The sequence below is a fragment of the Camellia sinensis genome, chromosome 8 (genome assembly GCF_055761805.1).
Source record: "Camellia sinensis isolate YWXY chromosome 8, ASM5576180v1, whole genome shotgun sequence".
NCBI lineage: Eukaryota > Viridiplantae > Streptophyta > Magnoliopsida > Ericales > Theaceae > Camellia > Camellia sinensis.
The window spans coordinates 151,264,496-151,288,335 of NC_138968.1; the positions used below are offsets into that span (position 1 = coordinate 151,264,496).

Below are 23,840 nucleotides of genomic sequence, written 5' to 3' on the forward strand. Positions count from 1 at the left end.
CAAAACATGTAGGCCGACCACTCGAACGCAACTTTCACTGCTAGAGCAATAAAACTTGCTTCCCAAAAGTTCAGTTTGCAAGCAGAGATACTGAGTGCTCCTATTCACCTCTCGAGCGCACAAATGACCGCTTGAGCGGTCAAACAACTTTGGCTTCGGTGGCGATGCCCCTCGACCCTACGTGGGCGTTGCCCTGAACACACCATAGGGTGCTGCCCCCTAGACCTCCGCAAGCTCGATCCCAGTACATAGTCGGCGAAGTGGCAAACAAAAACATAATTCAGGTTAGATTCGCATCTAAACACTCTTATAGACTCACTAACTAAACACTCTCATAACCTCACCGAAACAAAACAGTGAATAAAATTACTATTAAAAGGAGTTTTGTTAAATGTGATTGCCAATTACAAAAATTTAACAGTCTATCCTTTATATAGAGAGAATCTCAAATTCATTACAGCTGCGAAGCTATTCGCAAAGTCATTGGCTTCTTGTTTGTACAAGATGTAAGTTTTATGAATGAAACTGTATATTCAATTGTGTCATAATACAAAGAATACATCTGATTATATAGTAATCCTAGCCCTAAGATTAAGGAAAGGAAACACTCTCATATAGGAAAAGGAAACAATGCCATATATATAGACAATATACACTACCATATATATAAACCTACCCTAATATTCTCACATCCACGCTCAAACTCAAGGTGTTTTAGCATAAAATACTGAGAGTTTGCCAAGAAGAAACTGAAACCGAGCAATGGTGTGAGTCTTCGTAAAGAAATCAACAAGTTGCAAAGCCAAAGAGACGGAAGGAAGCAACATAAAGCCAGATTGCAAATGCTTACGAACAAAGTGACAATCAATCTAAATGTGCTTTGTTCGCTCATGGAAGACAATGTTATGGACAATTTGAATAGCACTACAATTATCACAATAGAGGGAGGTCAGAAAAGACTGAGGGACGGCCAAGTTAGAGAGAAGACAATGAAGCCAGACAACTTCAGCAGTAGCATGAGCCATAGCATGGTACTCAGCTTCGGCAGTAGAATGGGAAACAACAGTTTGTTTCTTGCTTTTCCAAGAAATCAAGGAATCACCAAAAAAACATACAAAAACCAGAAGTGGACTTATGATCTGTAACATTACTAGCCCAATCAGCATCAACATCAGCATCAGCATAGGCTACTAAAGCCAAGGAAGAAGTAAATGACAACAACAATCCTTGGAAAATAGTACCGCGAAAATGGTGAAGAATTCGAAACAAAGCAGTCCAATGTGTAGAACGAGGAGCAGAAACGAACTGACTAACCATCAGATAGACCAAACAACGCATGAACTCTTGATATAAAGTAGGATCAGGCAGAGGAACACCATAAGTAGTGTTAAGTTTCACATTAAGCTCAATGGAGGTATTAGCAATCTTAGTGTCAATAAGACCGGTACGGTGAATAACTTCATTAGCATACTTGGCCTGAGATAGAAAGTAATCCTTGGGAGAAAAAGCCACCTGAAGACTAATAAAATACCGCAATGGGCCCAAATTCTTCATTTCGAAGGTGCAGAAGAGATGTTGCTTGACCTTAGAGATAGCAGAAGAATCAAAACCAGTAATAATCATATCATCCGCATACAGTAATAAGGCAACAAAACCAATAGAGGCGTGGAGGAGAAACAAAGCAGAGTCCTGGGCAAAAGGATGAAACCCAAACTCAGTAACAGCAGTCTGAAAGCGATCATACCAAGCATAAGGAGATTGCTTCAGACCATACAGAGCACACCAAACACGACAAACCTATCCAAAAGAATAGTGAAGGCCAGGGAGAAAACGCATGTAAACCGCCTCAATAAGATGGCCATTAAGAAAGACATTCTTAACATCCATCTAATAGCAACAAAAATCAAAATACGAACAGTAGTCATCTTGGCAACAGGGACAAAGGTCTCCTCATAATCAATACCATACTCCTGAGAGAAACCTTTGGCAACCAGGTGAGCTTTGTAGCGCTCAAGAGAACCATCAGAGTGAGTCTCGACTTTATAGACCCATTTGCAACCAACAAGATTTTTGCCGGCAGGCAACGGAACTAACTCCCAAGTAGTAGTCTTCTGCAAAACAGACAGTTCATCCTCCATAGCTCGAACCCAATTAGAATCCTGACAAGCATCCTTGTAAGACTGGTATTCTAAAAAAGAGTGAATAGTAGACAAAAAAATACAGTATGAAGGATAAAAACATGCTTTAGCAAAATCAAATTTGACTATTTATTTACGGATACGAAGAGGATACTTACAGTTAGCAAGATAAGAGTCGCTAGAAGTAAGGGGATCAACGGCAGGGGTAGAGACAATGTGGTGGAAAAAGAGTCGTGTGATGAGCATAGACTAACAACGGAAGAGGATAAGGAGTAAGAGGAGGAGGAGGAGGAGGAGAAAGAGTAGGTGCAGGTGGGGAAAGACGAGGAGGAGAAGAGGAAATAGACTCATGGGGGTCAGGGGAAAGGGACTCATCAGGTGGGATGGGACAAAGAGAAGACAAAACAAGCTCATGGGGAACAAGTAAAATGTACTTATCAAGAGGGACCTTAGAAGGAAATGAATCAATATGAACCAAATCCTCTTTGGAAACTAGGGCTGTGAGAGGAGGAAGTTGAAAGTAAGGTAGACGTTCAAGAAAGGCAACATGGTGGGAGACATATAGGCGACGAAAAACAGGGTCATAATAGTTTGGTCTTATCTTTACAGGGTAAAAAGATAAAACAAGTAGACCCAAACACACAAACGATGGAGTAATTGGGAAATTGAGAAAATAGAGCCTCATAAGGAGACCAACCAGAGAAAAAGAAAGTAGGCATACGATGGAAAAGAAAAGTAGAAATAAGAATTACCTCACCCCAAAACGGAGCCGAAACAGAGACAGAGAGAAGGAGAGACCTAACTATCTCAAGGAGATGACGATGTTTACGTTTAGCGCGACCATTTTGGGCAGTTGTATCAGTACAGAAAGTCTGGTGGATGGTACCTAAATTGGCCAAATACTCACAGAACTTAGTTTTAAAATATTCCCCACCCAAGTCAAACCGTAATAATTTAATAGTAGATCCAAATTGTGTAGTGACCATAGACTGAAAAGTACAGTATATCTGGTAAAAGTCATACTTATGAGTCATGAGATAAATCCAAGTATAACGAGTGCAGTCATCAACAAATGACACATAGTATGTAGAACACTCTTCAGTGAGAACAGGAGAAGGACCCCAGACATCAGTAAGACTGTCATTTTGGCAAGTTTACAGCCTTGACTCTTGTTAAGTTGACTAAGAGAAACTTTACCCAATATATCGGACTGAGCTAAACACCGTAAGCGGTCAGCGGACAAATTGTCACGACCCGAACCCGCCCCCATGGGTTAAGGACGTAACCGGCCAGTAATCCTAAGATTACCTACGGCCTCAAACCAAACCAAGCATATTTTAACAGAGTTAATGGGGGCCAAACGGAAGCAATTTAAAACTTTGTCCATAGAGCTGTGCTTACATGGCACATCAAAACAAACCATACATATGTACGTTAATAACTCACAACAGAAACATAGTGATATAGGTTCTGTACAGACAGGATCATCCAAAACTAAGTCAACCCATAAAAACTATAAGCAGACATATACAAAACTTCGCCAACCTGACAAAATGCAAATACACAACAAAAAGGCGAAGGCGGGTCTCATGCGTGAGGCACAAGGGCTGACTCTCTCAAAACCTTAGTGGTTCCATACAGACTTCTCTGAGGCTGGGTCTGGACTTCTCTTGGCTCACCTACAAACACATGAATGAGCGTGAGCGAAAGCCCAGTGAATAATATCAAATCAAATACAGAAGTTACATAACGATGTAGATCAACATGTTCCAAACGGCCTTAGGCCCAATTCATATTTCCATTTAACAGATATATAACTATATGAAATTCAAACCAAGTGACTGTAGTTCTAAACATTCTGGCCCTTGGCCCATTTAAATTTCCATTCATGTCAAAACGGCCTTCGGCCCATTCATTTATGTCAAAACGGCCTTCGGCCCGTTCATTTATGTCAAAATGGCCTTCGGCCCGTTCGTTTACGTCAAAACGGCCTTCGGCCCATACATTCGTGTCAAAACGGCCTTCGGCCCACTCATTCATGTCAAAACGACCTTAGGTCCATTTATTTCTATCCAAACGACCTTCGGTCCATTTATTCATATCGAAACGACCTTCGGTCCATTCGTTCACGTCGAAACGACCTTAGGTCCATTCATATATGTCAAACGACCTTCGGTCCACTCATTCATTTCAAAACGGCCTTTGGCCCACTCATTCATTTCAAACGGCCTTTGGCCCACTCATTCATTTCAAAACGGCCTTTGGCCCATTTATGCTTATCGAAACGACCTTGGGTCCATTTATGCGTTCATATCAGACTTACGTCCACAATCCTACAATCCCAGTTAGCAATTCATAAAGCTTCAAAGGGAGTAAACAATTGGACATTTACAAGCATTCAAATATCGATATTACTCACAGTGATCGGCTTGTGGATTTGCCCTGGAGCTTGACCCTACACGTTTCATGAACACAAAAGGGTCATTAACAGTTCAATCTGTTCTGTAATTCACATATTCCTCTTTAGGCTTTATTATTATCTCATTAACTCATTTACAATGCTTAACATATGCCTAAGAGTGCTTGCAAGTGAAAGAGAACGGAAAACAGAACACAAAATGCAAAAACATGATTTCAGAAAATAGGGTCCCCGCTCGAGCGGACCCTTAGGTCTGCAAAAGTACTGGTTGCCTTCAATTCCAGCTCGAGCGTGAACTCGGCCGCTCGAGCGTACTGCCTGTCTACATAGCTCCTCGCTCGAGCGTCAACTTCCCCGCTCGAGCGGGAACCATGTCTGCAGAAAATGCTGGGAGCTCGATTTCTTCGCTCGAGCGTCACTCAACCCGCTCGAGCGGACATCAAAAATCTGGGTTTTCCAGATTGAGTTCTTGAGCTTCATCTCGACATTCAAAGGCTCTAAATGCATGATTTCGGCCCAAACTTCACATAATCATGTATTAACATGGTACAAACATAGAATTACAACATATTGAAGCTCAATTTCATAATTTATTTACATGCATGGCTCATTTTCCACCAACTCATTACCAATGTAACCATTTCATGCATTCAAAGCTCATATCTTCTCAATTTGTACATGCATGTGATGGATTAGCCATATTCTCAACTTAGATAACACAAATGGTGACCAAGACATGAGTTTCCTTTAATATTTCACATGGGTTATACACATTTGTGCTCAAACATGCAAATTTCGAAGTATTTCTTACATGCATGCACATATTAAGCTTCAATTCAACAACACAACTCAACTTCATTACAATCTTGTTCTTGATCATCAAGATAGCTTGGACATGCACAAAATTACAATTATAATCCAAGAATCACTCACCTAGGAGCTTGATCCTCACAATCTATGGTTAATTCTTGAGCTAGCCTTCAAGACTCCAAAGCTTCAAGAGCAAACTCAGATGATTTCCCCCTTTCTCTCTCAATTTCGGGTCTCTCACTCTCTCTAGAGAGTTTAATCAGCCAAGCCACATAAGGGAAGGAATTGAGGGTGTAGTGCCCTTTTACATCAAACCCCACTATTCCAAAATAATAATAATAAACAATTGGGCACTAAATTATCAATTTAATCAACTTAATCTGACCCGAATCAATTTCTAATTAAATTTCACTGTAGGCTCTAAAAATTATGCCAACCACAATGGCGTAATCGATTTCGGGTTCTGTGGCCAATAAGGCCTTCAATTTAATTCCCGAAGCGGTAAAATCAAACAGATATTCCTACGGTGAACAGATAGAAATTCAAAATCACATATTTTCACATAATGGCATACAAAACCAGGCTAAACACATAACCATAAACAACTTAAGGACCAATTAGCATAATACAGAACAGGGATGTCACACAAATGCCCTAATCTAGAATACCACAAATAGAAAAGACTTGACAAAAAATCTAATTGAAAAGAGGAAAAGGCAGTCGGAGAAGTAATCATTGGTAGATGCGAGCTCTCCACCACATAAAGGTCTCCAATTCTATAGCTAGTCCCAATCTGCTGCTTAGACATCCAATCCTGCACAGAACAAATAGAAAAAGAAAAAATAACATCAAAACTGAAGGCATCAAGTTGACTGACAGGTAATAAACTGACAGATAACTGAGGAGCATATAAGACGGATGGAATAGAGACAACAGACATAGCAGACGGTAAGACAGACCCAATAGATATAACAGACATACCAGACCCATTAGCAACATTGAGAGTAATAGGAAATGGAGGAAGAGTACAATTTTGGAGTAAGGAAAGATAGGGAGTCGTATAATGAGAGGCACCAGAGTAAAAAAATCAAAGACAGATTAAGAGATACCTAAAGAAGACCTAAGCAAACTTGAATAAAGAGAAGAAACAACTGAGGCAGATAGGAAGGGTTGGAAAGTAGACAATATATGCCGAAAATGAGCAATCGGAGCACTCAAGGAAACCAAATAAGGATCAAGAACAAGAGTGGATGCACTATAAGCAGCGGGAGCTTGAAAATTACTCAGAGAAGAAGGGCAAAACTGGGTCTGAGACTGCTGAGAAAACGAGGCAGACAGACATCCCTTCTTGGGACAGTGATACTTCTAATGACCCTTCCAATGACAAAAGGCACACTTATCTAAAACCAATGACCTATTTTCGGGCCTAACAATCTTATCATCTGACATTGTAATAAACCAATTGACTAACAGGTTGAAGTATAATAATTAAATAACATATGGGCCAAACTATAAATAAGTTTTTTTTTTTTTTTTAATCCTCATCAGAGAATCACGAACAGAAAGAGAGAGACAAACAGAGCAATTGTGAGAAGAGGGCCACAGAATTTCGGTCTCTCGACCTAACTGAACCAGCCAACTCACCCAGATGGGCAAGCGATCAAACCGAGACTCAAAAAAGCAAGATGCATCAAACTACTCGATGGATCATGATAAACAGAAGAAGATGGGTCGACTCAACTTCCAACGAACCAGATGATGCTAGAGGGTTGAACAACTAAGTGACACCTTTAGATGGAATGAACCAAAGAACGAAAGAAGTCGAGCGAGAGAACAGCTTGATGTCACGACCTGGCAAAAAGCTTTGATTGATGAACCAGGAATCTGAGATTAGAGCTTCAATCGATCAACCAGAAAAAGAAACTTCGAACCAAAAATCAAAGATTAGGATTCTGAACACAACTTTGATACCATGTAAGTTTTCTGAATGAAACTGTATATTCAATTGTGTCATAGTACAAAGAATACATATGATTATATAGTAATCCTAACCCTAAGACTAAAAAAGAAAAGAAAACACCGCCATATAGAAAAAAGAAACACTGCCATATATATAGGCAATATACACTACTATATATATAAACCTAACCTAATATTCTCACAAAAGAAACCATTCCATAAACATTTAATGAAGCTCTTAGATATGCACAACTCCACCCAACAAAACATTGTCCAACTATTTAATATCAGCTACATGGATCCCTCTTCTGAGTTGTATAGTCATATTTTCCAATTAAATGCACAACAATCATGTATTTTCTTATGGCCTCAAAGCGTGCTCTTTTTGGCCTTTTATTGTCCTTTTTTGGCATCTTCAACATGAATCTAACAACTTCTCCATCCATTAATTGGTCTATTCCATACAAGGACAAACAACCTTAAACGAATTTCCCTCATCTTATTTCCAATTGAACTCAAACATGCATAAAAGAAGGAAAAAGATTCATGTGCATGCCATTTCCCTTTGGCAAGAATCTAATGTTCCCTATGACTTAAAATTCTTAATTTACAACCACTCAAGTTCCCTTATTGCAAGAAGTTCCAATATCGACGGTCCATATCCATGAAAAAATGTAATTAAATTTTCTAACCTCCCGACATTTCAAAGACATGGACAATATACCAAAATCCATAAACCATTCCAAGATTTTTTACAAGAACCAACAATTAATGGAAGTGATCCAACATAATCAAAGGTACAAAAACGTGTCCTGTACGCATGGTTTTGGGCTTCTTGGCCCATCTCAGCCCAATGCTTCAATATTTTTCTCAACTACACAGACAGAGGCAGAGGGAAGGGAGAGATTATGGGGGTTTCCCACTTTTGTACAAGGGTTACCTTTCAAATAATGTTGAACCCTGTGTAATGGCCCCTCCAAAACTCAATCTGCCACCCCTCAAAATTTTGAAAAGTACACTTTGTGCTTTTGTTACCCCCCCCCCCCCCCCCCCCCAAACCACGTAATGTCGTTCATAAAATTCAATCCAGTCTCATGTCGTAATGTCGTTCATAAAATTCAATCCAGTCTCATGTCGAAAAAACATTAGTAAATCACAACGTAATGTCCTTCATAAAATTCAATCCAGTCTCATGTCGAAAAACCATTTCTAAATCACAAGTTGAAAAACTTTTGTAATAAACAAATAATATAGTTCACTTGATTGACTTGACATGAAGCCATATTAAAAAATAATAATAATATGGCTAAAAGCATTGAAATTTGGATAGAGAAAATAGATTGATCTTTTACATGAATTCCAACCAATTTGTGAAGCTTGATGAACCTAAGATACATTTGAATAATATTCAAATAATTATATAGACTTATGAGAAGTCGGTTGGCTGTATTAAATAATATTTTAATAATTATTTAAATGATTAAGATCAATGGTTAAGACCTAACTCAGGGGTGACCATTGGTTCAATGGTTAAGATTTAGTCTAATAACCTTGAGGTCATGGGTTCAAATCTTGGGACCACCACTTTGTACATTATACCAAAGGTTAGGTGTGTCCTCAATATTTTCCTTGCCAAACACACATTAATGTATACTAATTGGATACTATTTTGATTAAGATCTAACCTGACACACCGTCCACCCAGAAGGAGAGCCGCACATAATATACTAGAAGGAGATACACACACATATGTAACTAAAAGGTTATGTTTGGTTATAAGTTAACATGCAAGAGTGAAATTAGGGGTATTTCGTATCATGTGCCACATACATGACATCTTTCTGTCCGAAAACTTAACAACTTAGTAATGAAAGGGGTTTAGTATCACAAAATGATACTTGGAGGGATTGACCCGTGGGTTTTAAACATGAAGGTGGCAAAGTCTAAAAAGACTAGTTGAGGAGATCTGCTGTAATTTACCCATAAATTTATATCTAGACCAGTTATTGCAAAAGATAATGACATGTGAAATTTTTAATAGCTTAATAATTAAAATTTTAAAATTTGACAAAATTGAATTGAGGTTTTGCATAGCAAAGATCTCACAGAGTTCACATACACATAATCCCATTTAGATAAACGCATTACATTAAATGGCATCCAAATTAGTTAATGAATAGCCCCAATATGCAAATGGGTATTACAATATTCAAAATTAGAATTTAGCACAGTAGAAGAAGAAGAAGAAGAAGAAGAAGGGGTGGACAATCACCTCAAGGAAATAATCAAATGCCGATCATTTTGAAGAGTATGAAGCAGAGGAAACCGATAAATATGAGTAGGAAGAGGTAGTCTACGAATACGAAGAACTTGGTAGATCCATGGTTCCTCTTCGTCTTCGTCTTCTGCTTCTGCTGCTGACTCGGTTCCTCCAGAGGTTCAAGCTTCGCCATTAATATGTCAATCGAGATTGATTGATTGATTGATTGATTGAATTGCAGATCACGATCTAGGGTTTAGAGGAGGAGGAGACGATACCAGACCTCTCTCTCTCTCTCTCTCTCTCTCTCTACAAATAGTCCAAAAGACAGGGTGGCCGTTTTTATGCACAAATTGTAGCCCGCGCGCTTTTGTCGGGTGTTTTTTTTTTAGTGATTTTTTTGGGGTTTTTTTCAAAAATGTTTTTGGTATTAAAAAAATAATATAAATTTTTGAGTTTAAAAATAAATAAATAAAAATTTTGAAAAAAAAAAAGTTCAGATGTGACCAAAAAAAAAGCACAAAATATTTTTTTAGTTTTTTTTTTAGCTTTTTGTTGTCTTTAGTTTATTTTTTTAATTTTTTAGATTTGTCTAAGCAAAATAGACCTCAAAATATTGTTTAAAAAAATTGATATATAAATAATTTTTTTTAAAATACTAGAGACAAAAACATTTTTTTTTTAAAAATATAATTCTTTTAGTTGTATGCCAAACTGACCCTTAACCACATGTGCAGCATGTGATTTCCCAATAGAGGATTCAATTCAAGGTTTCACTCTTTTTTTTAAAAAAAAAAATACAATATGATTTAATTTGATGACAAGAAAATAATCTACAATTTATAATATTTTAGGTTTGTTATATATAATTTTATATATATTAGCAATTAAATTTGAAAATTTTGCGTTGTGAAAACTTCTGCCTAATCTTTGTCTGAATTTTCCATTTAAAAAAAATATATATTTGAATTTAATTCGAGCAGGCAAAGTATAACTCAAATTATAATCAAATTTAAAATTAAAATTATACTACTTAAGTGACTAGTCTTAACATTTTCAAATCGAATATGAGTTATTAAGTTGAGCCTGCACACGTAGGTTAAGCCCAACCAAACCCTTTTGGTCATTCTGATCAACACTGCTACTTGAACAATGGCATGCAAAATACACAAGAAAAGAGAATCCACCATCTATATGTTCAAGAACAAATACTAGAAAACGATTACAAAAGATGTTCGATTTAATATTTCACATGATGATTGGCCAAGGGATGAAATAGCACGATGTACTTATATCATCTTTTAACACACTATATCTTTGTTGCATGGTAGTCAGATAAAGAACATATAACGAAAAGTTGGAGTAATTTAAAATAAAAAATACAATAAATTCGAGGAAACAATAAAGAAACCCTACCATATTTCTAACATGCCTGTTCTACAACACATTTGCTCTTCTCCCCAACCCCAAAAGAAAAGTACATAAATATAAAAATAAATACAAAGGTATTATGATTCAAAGTGATTTATTGTTTCATAACCTACACATAAAATCCCTGTGGAGGAAGATCACCAATTATGATCATGTTCTTCCTATCACCATATCTCCATCTTCCAATAATGGAAATGATGATTTGGCTAATCACTCTTCCAACTACTATTGAGTCGTAAAACTGAAAAGTACTTCACTTGGGGGTGCTTTCAAGTCAATTACTTAATCACTCCTGCCAAAATGTTACCATAAGAAAAGTACCTTAGTGTTTCATGATGCAGCGCATAAACTATGAAAAATTAAGATCAGCAGAGAGCCTAGGGCTATCCTACGATATCCCAATCCTTTGAGGCCTCACAGCAATTTCATCATGCCTCGTGAGAATCGCTTGATGAACTGGCATTTGCTTCTGTTGATGCCTCTGATATTCGAGCTTCTGATTTCTCATTTGAATAACTACAGATGAAATTTTCAGTGTTAAGAGATATAACATCTGTACTGAACCATCTAAACCCTTTTAAACCTAACGATCACACAAAACAGGTTGGTTGCATAGAATACTCACGTTGATAATATGGTAACCCATATGAGTTCCACACAATCCACCCAAAGAAGCCTTTGCTCTACAGGAATCACACCATAGGTAATCAAATGAGCAAAAGGCCAAAGCTTCCACCCTGCCTGTCAAGCAAATCACAATAAAACAAGTTTCACAATCACAAATGAGATTACTACATAGAGATTTACTAAACCTTCACTGAATTTAAACTAATGTAATCCGGAGTTTTAATTAAGAACTAAAATCAACAAACGGGCTAGCTCGTTGGCTAAAATCTCTACACCATATAAGAGGCCAGGGGTTTGAATCACCCACTAGTGTGTGAGTCTCATTCCCCTTGTGGAAATTTCTTTCCAATAATGATATGTTAATCTTCACTTCAATGTAATTGTAATTGATCTTGGGCTTCATTGTTATATGATACATTGTAAACATAAAGAAATAAAATCATGGAACTGCTGTTAGATATATCAGATTATTCAGACCCCACATTATTTTATCCAATATATATTCAGAAGGAATATGCCTTCCGAAGGTTATACTGATAATGAATTATGAACTGAATTTGGAGACAAAGCCAAGTACTCAAGCATATACCAAAAATCCATCCCATATCCAGGCATGAAATAAAAACAATATTACCCAACAAGTCATATTCCACAGAGTTTCTTAATTGCTAATTTGACAAACTCCACCAAGTTTCTTAATTTATTTTGATCTACCTCTTGTATCACAACAGTTTGTCTAATTCAATAACTAGAATTCAAATTAGGGAAATTTTTCATGTGTTTCGCTCTAGCTGAAATTTCTGATTAGTAACATAAAGTTCTTTATGTGTAATTATTCAATTCTCCTTGGGTAACATTGGTTAGGGACTATGGAGAGAGCAGTAGGCAGAGAAGCAAGAGTTGGCAACTACATATTTTAGTCAAAAAGTCAAAAAGTCACTATAAATTGTCACATCACTCTCTCTACTTTTCTGCACATTTTTTCGTAAAAATCTAAAAGTTACTAAAATAGCTTGTTCCCAAACCCAACTAAAAACAACTTGATCTTAGATTGAAACTGAGTTTAAGATCAGCAAACCCAACCGTGACAATTAGTTGTTTTTAGGGACAGAGCTCCTGACATAACTAATACTAGATCATGAACATGTTAAACATGCTTATTATCGAGAGTGATTAGGAAAGACTTAAAATTACACAGATGGAAAACCAAAAGAGTTTCTTACAGTCAACATAGGCCAAAATGTTGCCTTCAGTTCTTTAGAAATATTGGCTGGGGATTCCAAACGCAAGAACCCTAAAACCACAAAATATATGCTGTTCCATACTGCCGACCACGCAGTTTGGTCAAAGGCAACTTTTGCAGGGACCACCCACCAATCATCGAAAGGGAAAAGAGCCTGAAAGCAAAAGTAAACGATTTCAGACAATACAGAATTATTCAAGAAATTAGTCGGATCAAACAAAATGTGAACCACAATTATCACCTCACAGAATTGGTAGTAATAATGAGAAAGGGATCCATGGAGCAAGAACCCAACAATGCCTGATCTAAACATGCGTATCCGGTCAAATTCAAAAAGCGGTTTTCCTTCGTAACACTGCAAATTCATTAGCACATGACTAAAAAAAATAGACAACAATGACTTGAGAATTATAATAAACTATCGAGTTGAGAATGATATTTAGGAGACACATACTTGTGCAATCCAATCTCCAACAGAGTAGACAACCCCACTAATCACCATTTTCGCTAGTACCGGATTTGTTTTAAGAGCTTCTTCATAGGCAATCCAATTGTGTTCAGGTGCATACCTCAGTACCTCATAAAGTGTCCATCCCTGAACAAAATAAATGGAGAAAGTGGGGGAAACTCGAGTTAGGTCTACTAATTTTGTTTGTTTTTTTCTACTTATAAATTCACAATTAGGAAACAAACATGTAAAGAAAATAAGAAACTGTGATATCAATAAAGAAAGTGCACAAATTGAGCAATCAAAATATAAAGGAACCCATCAAAATCAACACACAGAAAATCTAATCCAATACGAGGTCAACTCACATGCCAGTATTCATGATCAATGGTGAGCAAGTAGGTAATTGCAAGAGTACCAAAACCCAGAACAATAGAAGCATTAATTGCTCTACCCACGAACTTATCATAATCTTCAGAGCCATCAGAAGGCACACGATTTTCTTCCCCAGATTCTGTCTCAATTGGAGCATTGGGTTCTTCTTGTTGATCATTTGAAGTGCTGTCCTGCACAGTAACAACGTCCCTGTCCTCTGTGACGGAGCAAACAACCCAATTGGGTCTCTTTTTGGTGGAAAGAGTTGAATTCAGTGATGGGTTTGAATTGGTGAAGAGTTGGGAAGAGAAAGTGATGAGAGGTGAATTGGGTTTCTTTGGTTCTGTGATGGGTTTGGTGGGTGGAGGAGAGAGGATTTGGGCAGTAATGCTGTTTAGAGTAGCGGCCATGTTCGGCAGAGAGATGTATGTCAAATTTGATTGCTCTCCAAACTCAATGGTGGTTTGGTTGGTGTTAAAACTTTTTAGCGTGGCCTGTACTGTTATACTGGCACATAAAATGTGTGCATAATTATTGGGGAAAGAAGGAATTCCCAAAATATATAGAGAGAGAATATTTGATCTTTATATTAAAATAAATTTTAATTTAAAAAATTTATTTTTTTTATCGAAAAAATTATTTATAAATTTCATTTTAAAGAATGATAATTTATTTAATTTTAAGAATTTTTTTATAAACTAATTAGTCTCATTGGTTTTAGAAAGGTATATTTAAAATATTATTTAAAAATTAGATTTACGATTATATCTTTATTTTTTATTATGTTTCCTTTTCTTTTTCTTTTTTTGTACTAGAAATGTAATGTACACAATTTATAAAAATCAAATTTTGTATGAATTTTTATATAAGAATCTTTTTTTTCTTTTGGAAAATATTTCAAAAAGAGTATAAAAATGACTTGAAATATAGGATCTCTCAAATATTCTAAAAGGATGTGAGATTTTTTAAATATTTCGAAAGGAATACAAAAATCTTTTAGTAAACTTTGGACAAATATTTAATTTCAAACCGTAACACTCAAACGTAACACTCTCATGTAACACTTAAAAAAAAAATTAGTGTATTTTTTGCAAATGTAACACTCTAATATAAGACTAAAAAAAATCATTAGTGTAACACTCCAATGTATCAAAAAAAAAAAAAATCATTAGTGTACTTTTTCCAAATGTAACACTCAAAAAAAAAAAAGATATGAGATTATTCAAACCATTCCAAAAGAATGTGAGATTCTTCAAACCATTTCAAAAGGAGTACAAAAATTCCTTAGGCCTCCTTTGGGAACAGACTAATTTAGTAACTTTTTGGCTAAAATATGAGCTAAAAAAAACTAATATATTTGGGATGACTTTTTGGCTTTTTACGAAAAAATGTGCAAAAAGTAGAGAGAAAATAGAATCTTTGACTTTTTGGTATGGGTTGTTGGCTTTTTGAATTTTTTAGTAACTTTTTGACTTTTTGGCTAAACCGGCCTGTTGCCAAACTAGGTAGTAAGTTTTAAACAAATGTATAATTTCAAATTATGAGTGTTACGTTTGAAAAAATTACATTAAGAAATTTTTTAGTATTTTTGTGTGTATTACATTGAAGTGTTACGTTTGGGATTACATTGATTAGAGTGTTATGTTCAGGAAAAGTACGCTAAGGAGTTTTTTTTATGTGTTACATTAGAGTGCTACATTTGAAAAAAATACACTAATGAGTTTTTTTGAAGTGTTACATTGTTACGTTTGGAAAAAGTACACCAAGAAGTTTTTTAGAGTATTACATTAGAGTGTTACGTTATTGGAATGTCACATTTTTGTATGTAATGTGGGATTTGTTCTAGGCTAGAAAATCCAAATCCTCTTTAGTGTGGATTGCTCAAATGTATAATTTTACATTTAGAGAAATTCACTTTTATCTCTAAACAATTAAACCCAAACATGTAAGTAACTATACTTTTGTATAATTTTCACTTTAATGGGACCTTTAGATTTATAAAAAAAAAATGGAAGGATTAAATAGTTTACAAGATCATATTTTGAGATTTATTAGTGTTTCACCCTTTTAATTTTAACAATTTAAAATTTAATTTGTTTTTAATTTAAATTAAGATACTCGATTCATAAATTCAAATCACAATTTTATGTAGTTAAAGATCCAAGCGCTTAAATACTTTATCTAAAAGGACAAACTTACACGAGTTCTCTCTCTCTAAACCTTAATCCTCTGTCTCTCTTTAAACTCGCTCTCTTGTAATCGCCAAAGTCGTCTCGGATCGTCTCGTCAAAGATCAGAGTCATTACTCATCCACCGTTGTCCCAATCATTGCCACCAACTGTAAACGCCACCGTGATATCTCTCTCTCTCTTTCCAAACCCACGGTCATTTCCAAATAATCACTCACTCCCTCTCTTTCTCTCTCTTTCTTTCTCCAAACCGTAAATGTCTCTCTCTTTACTTTGTTATCGATCATTTATTGCTCTCTTCTGATGGACTTGAAGCAGCTTCCTCTACCAATTCCGATGCCGTAAACGACTAGAGAAAGAGATTAGAAATAGTGCAATTTCGAGTTCGTCATCGGCGAGGTTCGCTGTCTGCAAGCTTTAAAAAGAAGGCCATCGATATGTCGTCATCGTCTCCAAATTGGAGCCACACTGATCTACATCAAAGCGATCCACACCGATCTCTCACTATTTTCTCTCTCTAGATCTGAGCAATCTGCCACTGTCATCTCCAAGATTGGACCAGAGGTTTTGAAGCTTTGTGATATATCCATGGAATTTCAGTGAGTATATCCATGAAGGGGTGTGAGAATGTAACAGTTGTGGTATCCATAGATACAGTGAGAGCTTTATTAAAATTTATATATTTGTGAACCAAAGATTTTATATGTATATATATATATATGTTGTAATTTGTAGGTTATAGTCACAACCCAAACCCGTCCCTCTAGGTTTAGCATCGTAACCGACCAGTAGTCCTGGGATTATCAAAGGCCTCTGAACAAATAAATAATATACATGGGCTAGCGGAAGTAAATACAAACATATAACGTCCATAGAGTTGTGTAGACATTCATGGGACTGAAATTTCAAACTTATATTTATGTAAGTAAGATGTCATACACACGTCACCATCCATACACACAAACAACAAAGGACCTGATCAAACTAAACAAAAGAAATACAAAGAGAACTTTAACATGGTTCACAAAACTTGATCATTGCAAATGGGAAACTCCTCGGGAAGCGCTATGGCTGGCTAACAAAACAAAACTCCAAGCTATCAACTTTAAGCCTAGTCACGCACTTGATTACCTACATACATAAATAATATGGTGAGCTGGAGCCTAGTGAATAACAACAGAGTAAAGGATTTATGAATGATGTCCAAACAGTTTCAAAATCAGAGTTCATATCAGAAACAGATTTAGATTTGTATATGTAACCAGTGATAATAAGTAGTTATATGTGGTACATTCATTAGCTATCATATCATCTTGGTCTTGGGACCCATATGCATAGTCAGTACCAACGACTCCAAAGGTCCATATCTTGTGCACAAGTAGCCATGGTATTGTTTTTCTGTCACGACCCAAACCCGCCCCTAATGGTTTAGTAGCGTAACCGACCAGTAATCTGTGATTACCAAAGGCCTACTTAACAGTAATAACAATAGTACAGAGTAAGGGGCTGGCGGAAACCAAACAGTAAATAAAAGATGTCCAATGAGCTGTGAAAATCTGAATGGAAAATGACTTTTATGAACTAGTCCGCATTCAACCATAAACATATTTACATATCGGATACACATAACATACGGTTAGGGATTCAATCCCTTTTACCATAACTGTACAGTCAAAGTCTTAAGCATTCATTACAAAACAGAGACAAAATGGTGAACCTGAAACACCCTAAGCCTCCGTTTGACAAGTTGGGTTGGGGGCTTTTTTGGCTATTTTAGCCACAAAAGACAAAATAGGCTATTTTAGCCACAAAAAACAAAACATCACATCCAACCCATAATCATTACACTCTTCTCTCACAAAAAAAGTCAAAAAAGCCAAAAAGCCAAAAAGCCCTTCCCAAACCAAGCTTTTTAGCCCAGGCTAAAATAGCCAAAAAAGCCAAAAAGCCAAAAAGCCAACCCACTTCCCAAACGGAGGCTAAAAACAGCCTTGGCTTGTGAATACTCGGAACCTCGAAGTGAGGCACGATGGTTGGCTTGAAAAAACGTGAGCTTAACTTGACGCTTCTAGCTTCGGTTCGGTGCCTGGCTACCTACATATATATATAAACAGTGAGCTAAAGCCCAGTGAATAACAAATGCGTAAAGGGGTCAAGAATGAATGTCCTTTTAGTAATTAAAACAGTCATTTGCATCAGTAGACCAGTTATTCAATCAGTGGCTCATATTTCATGCCATATCGGTCAATTAGATATCATAACAGTCATACGTGGTTCATACAATAGCAAAACAGTACAGTAGATCTTAATAGACCGAACAGTCAGTTGATGGCCATCAATACAGTAACAGTAGTAGTTCCCAACATTGGAACTGACAGAGATCTCTGTAACAGTAGAAGTAATAGTAACAGTAACAGTAACAGTAACAGTAAGTTGCTATGGATGCCATGAATATAGTTTACAAACAGGACAAACATTCATTTAGTAAACAATGTCATTTCAGAAAGTAGTACAGTTAATCGTTCAGAAAATAATTAAAATTGAACATATCTTTACAATATTGTTACTCACAGATTATTAGGCTATAGATAAGCTAGTCAGCGTCCTCGGGTGCCAACCCTACATAGTTGCAGAATGAACACACACTAAGTTACACACTTGGGATTAATAACTTAGCTCGTATTTGGCTTGGTGTGGTTCTATAACATTATCCTCATTAAGATGCCTTAAACATGGCCTAGAAATGCCTATGATGGAATGAGGATGCAAAAATGTATTTTAAAACACTTTTCAAAATTTGCTAAAAACAGGGGTCTCACTCGAGCGTGGCTTTCTCCGCTCAAGCGAGCTTACCAAAACAGAGGGGTCGCTCGAGTGTAGACTCCCTCGCTCGAGCAGTCTGTAAAAATGGAAAAAGTACTGGTTGCTGAAATTCTCCGCTTGATGCTTGCTCGATGCTCGCTCAAGCGTGAGACACAATTCCTCGCTCGAGTGTAGGTCTCGTCGCTCGAGCGTGCGTCTGCACACACAAAAAACCTGAGAGCTTGCAATCTACGCTCGAGCCAGCATTCCGTCGCTCGAGTGGAGCTCTGAACACAAAGGTGGTCGCTTGAGCGTGGAAGCCAAAATCTGAGTTTTTCAGATTTGCTTCCAAAGCTCAAACCAAGAATCAAACATATCAAAACTCAACCTTTTGGGCCAATTTTTTGGAAAACACTTAGAAACCCATAATACAACATGTTTCAAAGATCATTTTATAAAATCAAGTCCAAAGGTGTGACAATTGAACACAATTTTGAATGAAACTTGAAGAACAATACATGAACATAACATGCATGAGTTTTCATGAATTCTAATGCTCCAAAACATGATCAAATGCAAGATTGAACTCTAAAACACGGTGAATTCTTGGACTGCAACTAAGATATGAACATGCATGTAAGAATTTCATGAAAAATAACTTCAAACTCTATGATATGAACATGCATGCATGAATTCACTCTCAAATCAACACTTTAAGCAAAGTCTTGACTCTAATCACCAATTGAACATAATTTCAATGAAACCTTCATGAACAATGCATGTAACAACTTCAATTCATAGTTAAGGGGATGAATTTCCTACCTTAAGTCTTGGATTCCAAGTATAGTAGCCTAATTTTGCAAGTCCTCTTCAATTTCTCTAAATTCAAGCAAAATTTCTAGATGAATTCAATTTTCTCCCACTCTCTCTCTTACTCACGATTTGGTCTAGAAAATGGATGAAGAATGGTGTGCCAAATGTGTGAATTAAGTTCCAAACAAGGTTTGTAAAGGTGGCCCACTCAATGGCAATTGTGTAATAACTCAAGCTAATGTAAATTAACATTATTTATTCTAGTTTAATCATTCCAAATTGAATTTTAATTAAACCTACCATAAAATCCTACAATTTCTAATTAGCATAAAACACTAATCAATTTCTGAATCGATCGCCGATAAGGCTTTCAATTCGCAATTCGAAATTAAAACATGAACAGATCATTCAATGACAAACATATAGAAATGCATTAAAACAACACACTCGCACAACAATTTAGGATTTCATCCTAATCAATTACTTATCATGCTTAATCACAATTTAACGCTAATTAGAGGTGAGGGTTGTCACATTTTCCCAGGCAAGGGCCATGTATAAACCACAATATTGTTTCTCCCGGGTAAAGGTCATATAATCATAAGTCACGGTATTGTTTCCCATGGACAAGGGCCATATAAACATATGCCACAGTATTGTTTCCCCAAGCAAGGGCCATGTGAACTAAGGATGCCACAAATACATTTCAGAGAATCGGACATTCATTCATTATTTATAAAATAACAGTTCATAAATAGATAATTTCTTATCATTTTGAAAACACGTATAATCAAACATAACTTTTAAGAGTTATTACTCACAAATAGCTCCAATGGCAAAATGTACAGAGTAGACAAATCGGATAGCCTATAGTGCGTGACCTACACAAACACATAACAAATGCACATTGAACTCACGCACTGGAAAACATATAACTCATTCATTTTCTATCTTGGTGTGTTTCTAATCATTATCCTTATTAGTTTGTTTTAATTAAGGCTTAGGAATGCCTAAAATACAATAAGGATGCCAAAATGTACTTTAAAACACTTAGTCAAATTTTCAAAAATAGGGCAGTCCGCTCGAGCGCAACATCTATTGCTCGAGCGGTCTATAAAGTTTGCAAAAGTACTAGTTGCTTGATTTTTTCGCTCAACGGATGCTCGAGCCAAAGACTGAGTAAAAAAGGTCTCCACTCAAGCGCAACTTCAGTCGCTCGAGTGGTCTGTAAAGGTCTGTAAAACTTCTAGGAGCATGAATTTTATGTTTGAGCTTAGACTTACTCGCTCGAGTGGAAGCATAAAATAAAGGGTGGTCGCTCGAGCGCAGCATCTATCGTTCAAGCGGTGATGCTGAATTCTGAAATTTTTAGATTACACTCCCAGTTTCAAAACTCAATTCTAAGGCAACAAAACATGTTCTTTTTTGCCAAAACTTAGTAAACCATTGAGAAACTCATAGTACATAATAAATTACAAACCATTTCGTAAAATCAATCCCAAAAGCGTTGCCAATTGTACAAAACAAAACTTAAAACTTTGATACATAACATGCATGTATAAAATTGAAATCTCTTCTTCTCAAAACATAAATTCATGGAGTGAAAAGTGTAAAAATATGAAAAATCCTTTAAGTCCTTCTACAAAAGCCTCATGCATGTGAGAGTTAGTTAAAATTCTAACTCAAAATGGGATTAAAATGCATGCATGCATAATATGATCTCCCTTTCTATCCCATCAACTCAATTCTTGCATTACTCAACTTAATTCTTTGAATTCATGTGCTAAGTGACCAATTACAAGGCTAAAAGGTTGAATTCTTACCTTAAATGATCAATGTGGAGAAGTGGTTTGGAAATACTCTTCTGACCCTGGAGAACGCTCGTGATCCTCTTCTGGTCACCTGAAAATGAATAAACACTCCGGACGGGGGAGCCGGAATTAGCACTCCGACGGACAAATCAGAATCCACATTCAAGAATGATTGTATTCTAAGTTAAGCACAACAATTCTCACATACCTTTCTTAGTCTGTTGTTCCTTTATTTATACTTGTTTCTTGGGCCTCGTGGCCAGGCCCACTTGTCACTCATTATCTTCTTTTTTACTCGGCTCAATAGCTCAGTATCCATTCGGCCTATCTATTATATTCGGCATCCTTATCGTGTAGGGTAGAGCTGTGTAAAGTCTGTCTTCTAGAATACGCTTCTGATTATTCCAATTATCCGGCTCTCACAATCAATTATGCTTAGGTTAAGCTCACAAGTCAATTGCAACAAATTTCTTCTCAATTCAATCTCTCTTTCTCTTGAACTCAAGCTCCCACACTTAAACTCTCTCTCTCTCTTCCACATTTTGCTCTTAAAGAAATGAAGATGAGATGTTATTGAGTCACCAATAGCCTTATATAAGCCTAATTAGAAAGCTCTAATTAATTATTAATTAAGCTAAGCAATTTATAATTACTTTATTTTGATTATTTGGTTCCAAATCAAATTTCAATTAAACCTACCATAATTTTCCAAAAACTCTAAGGCCCTGTTTGTTTCATTGGATATAAAATGGAGGATATAATATGATGTGGGATATGCCAGGATATATAATGAATAAGATATATGTATTGGATAATATATCCCCCAAATCATGTTTGTTGACTTGATATATAAGACTGGATATATATTATCCATGTTTGTTTTATAAAATATATTGTGGGATATAAACAAATAATTTCCAAGATTGCCCTCATAATATATTTTAAAAACCCATATTGCCCTTATTTCCATCAAAACCAGATTGTTCAGTTTAGGAAAAACTAATGCAAATCAACAAATTAAAAATTCATATTATTTTTTATTTGAACAAATTAAATATTCATATTAAATTCAATAATTTTTCAAAACAAAAAAAAAATATATTAAATTAATGTCAACTAACAAAAAATTTTATATTATATTAAATTCAATAATTTTACCCAAAAAAAAAAAAACTAATATTCATTCTAAAAAATTCTATCTTACAAAAATAATCATCATTGAATGAAAAAAAAAAAAAAAACATCTTTATTCATTCATTCATCGCGCATCATTATTCTTATAAAACAATCCAAGCCATTATAATTAAAAATAACATTCATTCATTCTAAGCAAATGATAACATTTTTTTTTACAATAGACAACTTAATATACTAAGCATCATGATTGTCACCATATATCATATGTTATATATGCATATCCACAAGCTTACTTGCAACCCCAACAATTACAACAAAATTAGGTACAAACGCCATTTCCGAGGGATGTAAACCAGTTTGTCTATCAAAATATTTCTAAACCTCCTAATTACTATGCAAAATAGGCACTACACATGTGCCTGAGGAGGAATAACTAAACTAAATATTATAATATATAGATAGATATATTTCATTAGCCTACAACAAACACACCTAAACACACCCAGCCAACAACAAACATAGCCATTCTATTTTTTCTTCTTTAGGTAAGCTAAAGAACAAATCAACCCTTTCAACATCCTTCACAATAAGGGTAGCTACTCTCAACCTGTCATTCGTGTTCAGTGGCAACTTAACTAGTTCCCCATTAACCAGCTTTCTAGCTTGAGACAAGTCATGGGCATAACCAATCCTATGAGCAATTTCTTCCATGGTAGTGTTGGTTTTCTTAAAGAAGGAAGCAAACTCAACAGCCATATCAACAAGACCCTTTGCAATACCTCCAGCTTCCTTAGCTCTTTTCTTAGAAGTTGTGCCTGAGCCACCTTGGTTGCATGGAGTCCCAGATGCTGATAAGGAATAATCAGGTAGATCAACAATTAGAGTGTAACACTGCTTAGTAGTTTGGTCCTCTTTTTCTAAGGCATCAACCATGTCAGGTCCTTCAGCCAAGACTCCAATGGCTCTATCCTTGCTAAAGAGAATTACCCAATCCTCATAGAAAAGAAAAGGTACATTTCTCATGCCCTTGGCATCTGGTTCCCTCTACAAAACAACATTTTTTCAAAATTTATATTTCTAGTTAATAAATAATGTAAAATGGTTAAGGTAAGTTTTTTACCTTGATATAGTTTTGCAAACTTGGTCACTGTCGACCAAAATCATCTTCTCAGAGTCATCCCACCCAAAGACACTCAAGCGAAGCATTTCAGTAAGCAAATTGTATTGTCTTCTCCAAAATTTGATCATTGACTCGATATAAGGGGTTGTACGAAGGTCAGTTCCAGGAAAAGCCAATATGATAAGCTTCTCCAACTCAGAGTAAAATCCACACCTAAACTGACCATTGTCAGCCTTCCATTTTTCACTGAACAGATCC

General features: G+C 36.0%; 1 protein-coding gene and 2 long non-coding RNA genes across 3 annotated transcripts; all 3 read right to left on the bottom strand.

Moving 5' to 3' along the window:
• Positions 1-404: 404 nt before the first annotated feature.
• LOC145797214 (uncharacterized) lies at positions 405-2,980 on the bottom strand. Its single transcript, XR_014338460.1, has 2 exons — positions 2,297-2,980; positions 405-2,188 (listed from the first exon to the last, which is right to left on the bottom strand). It is a non-coding gene; the product is annotated as an uncharacterized LOC145797214 (long non-coding RNA).
• A 2,924-nt stretch (positions 2,981-5,904) lies between these two features.
• Positions 5,905-9,899, bottom strand: LOC114269280 (uncharacterized). Its single transcript, XR_003631550.2, has 2 exons — positions 9,599-9,899; positions 5,905-6,181 (listed from the first exon to the last, which is right to left on the bottom strand). It is a non-coding gene; the product is annotated as an uncharacterized LOC114269280 (long non-coding RNA).
• A 1,034-nt stretch (positions 9,900-10,933) lies between these two features.
• Positions 10,934-14,264, bottom strand: LOC114269281 (uncharacterized). The gene is made up of 6 exons (XM_028210565.2): positions 13,704-14,264; positions 13,342-13,482; positions 13,129-13,242; positions 12,868-13,041; positions 11,643-11,758; positions 10,934-11,533 (listed from the first exon to the last, which is right to left on the bottom strand). Exons 1-6 carry the CDS (start codon positions 14,118-14,120, stop codon positions 11,446-11,448), a joined length of 1,050 nt encoding a protein of 349 aa, XP_028066366.1. The 5' UTR covers positions 14,121-14,264; the 3' UTR covers positions 10,934-11,445.
• Between the last annotated feature and the right edge of the window lie 9,576 nt (positions 14,265-23,840).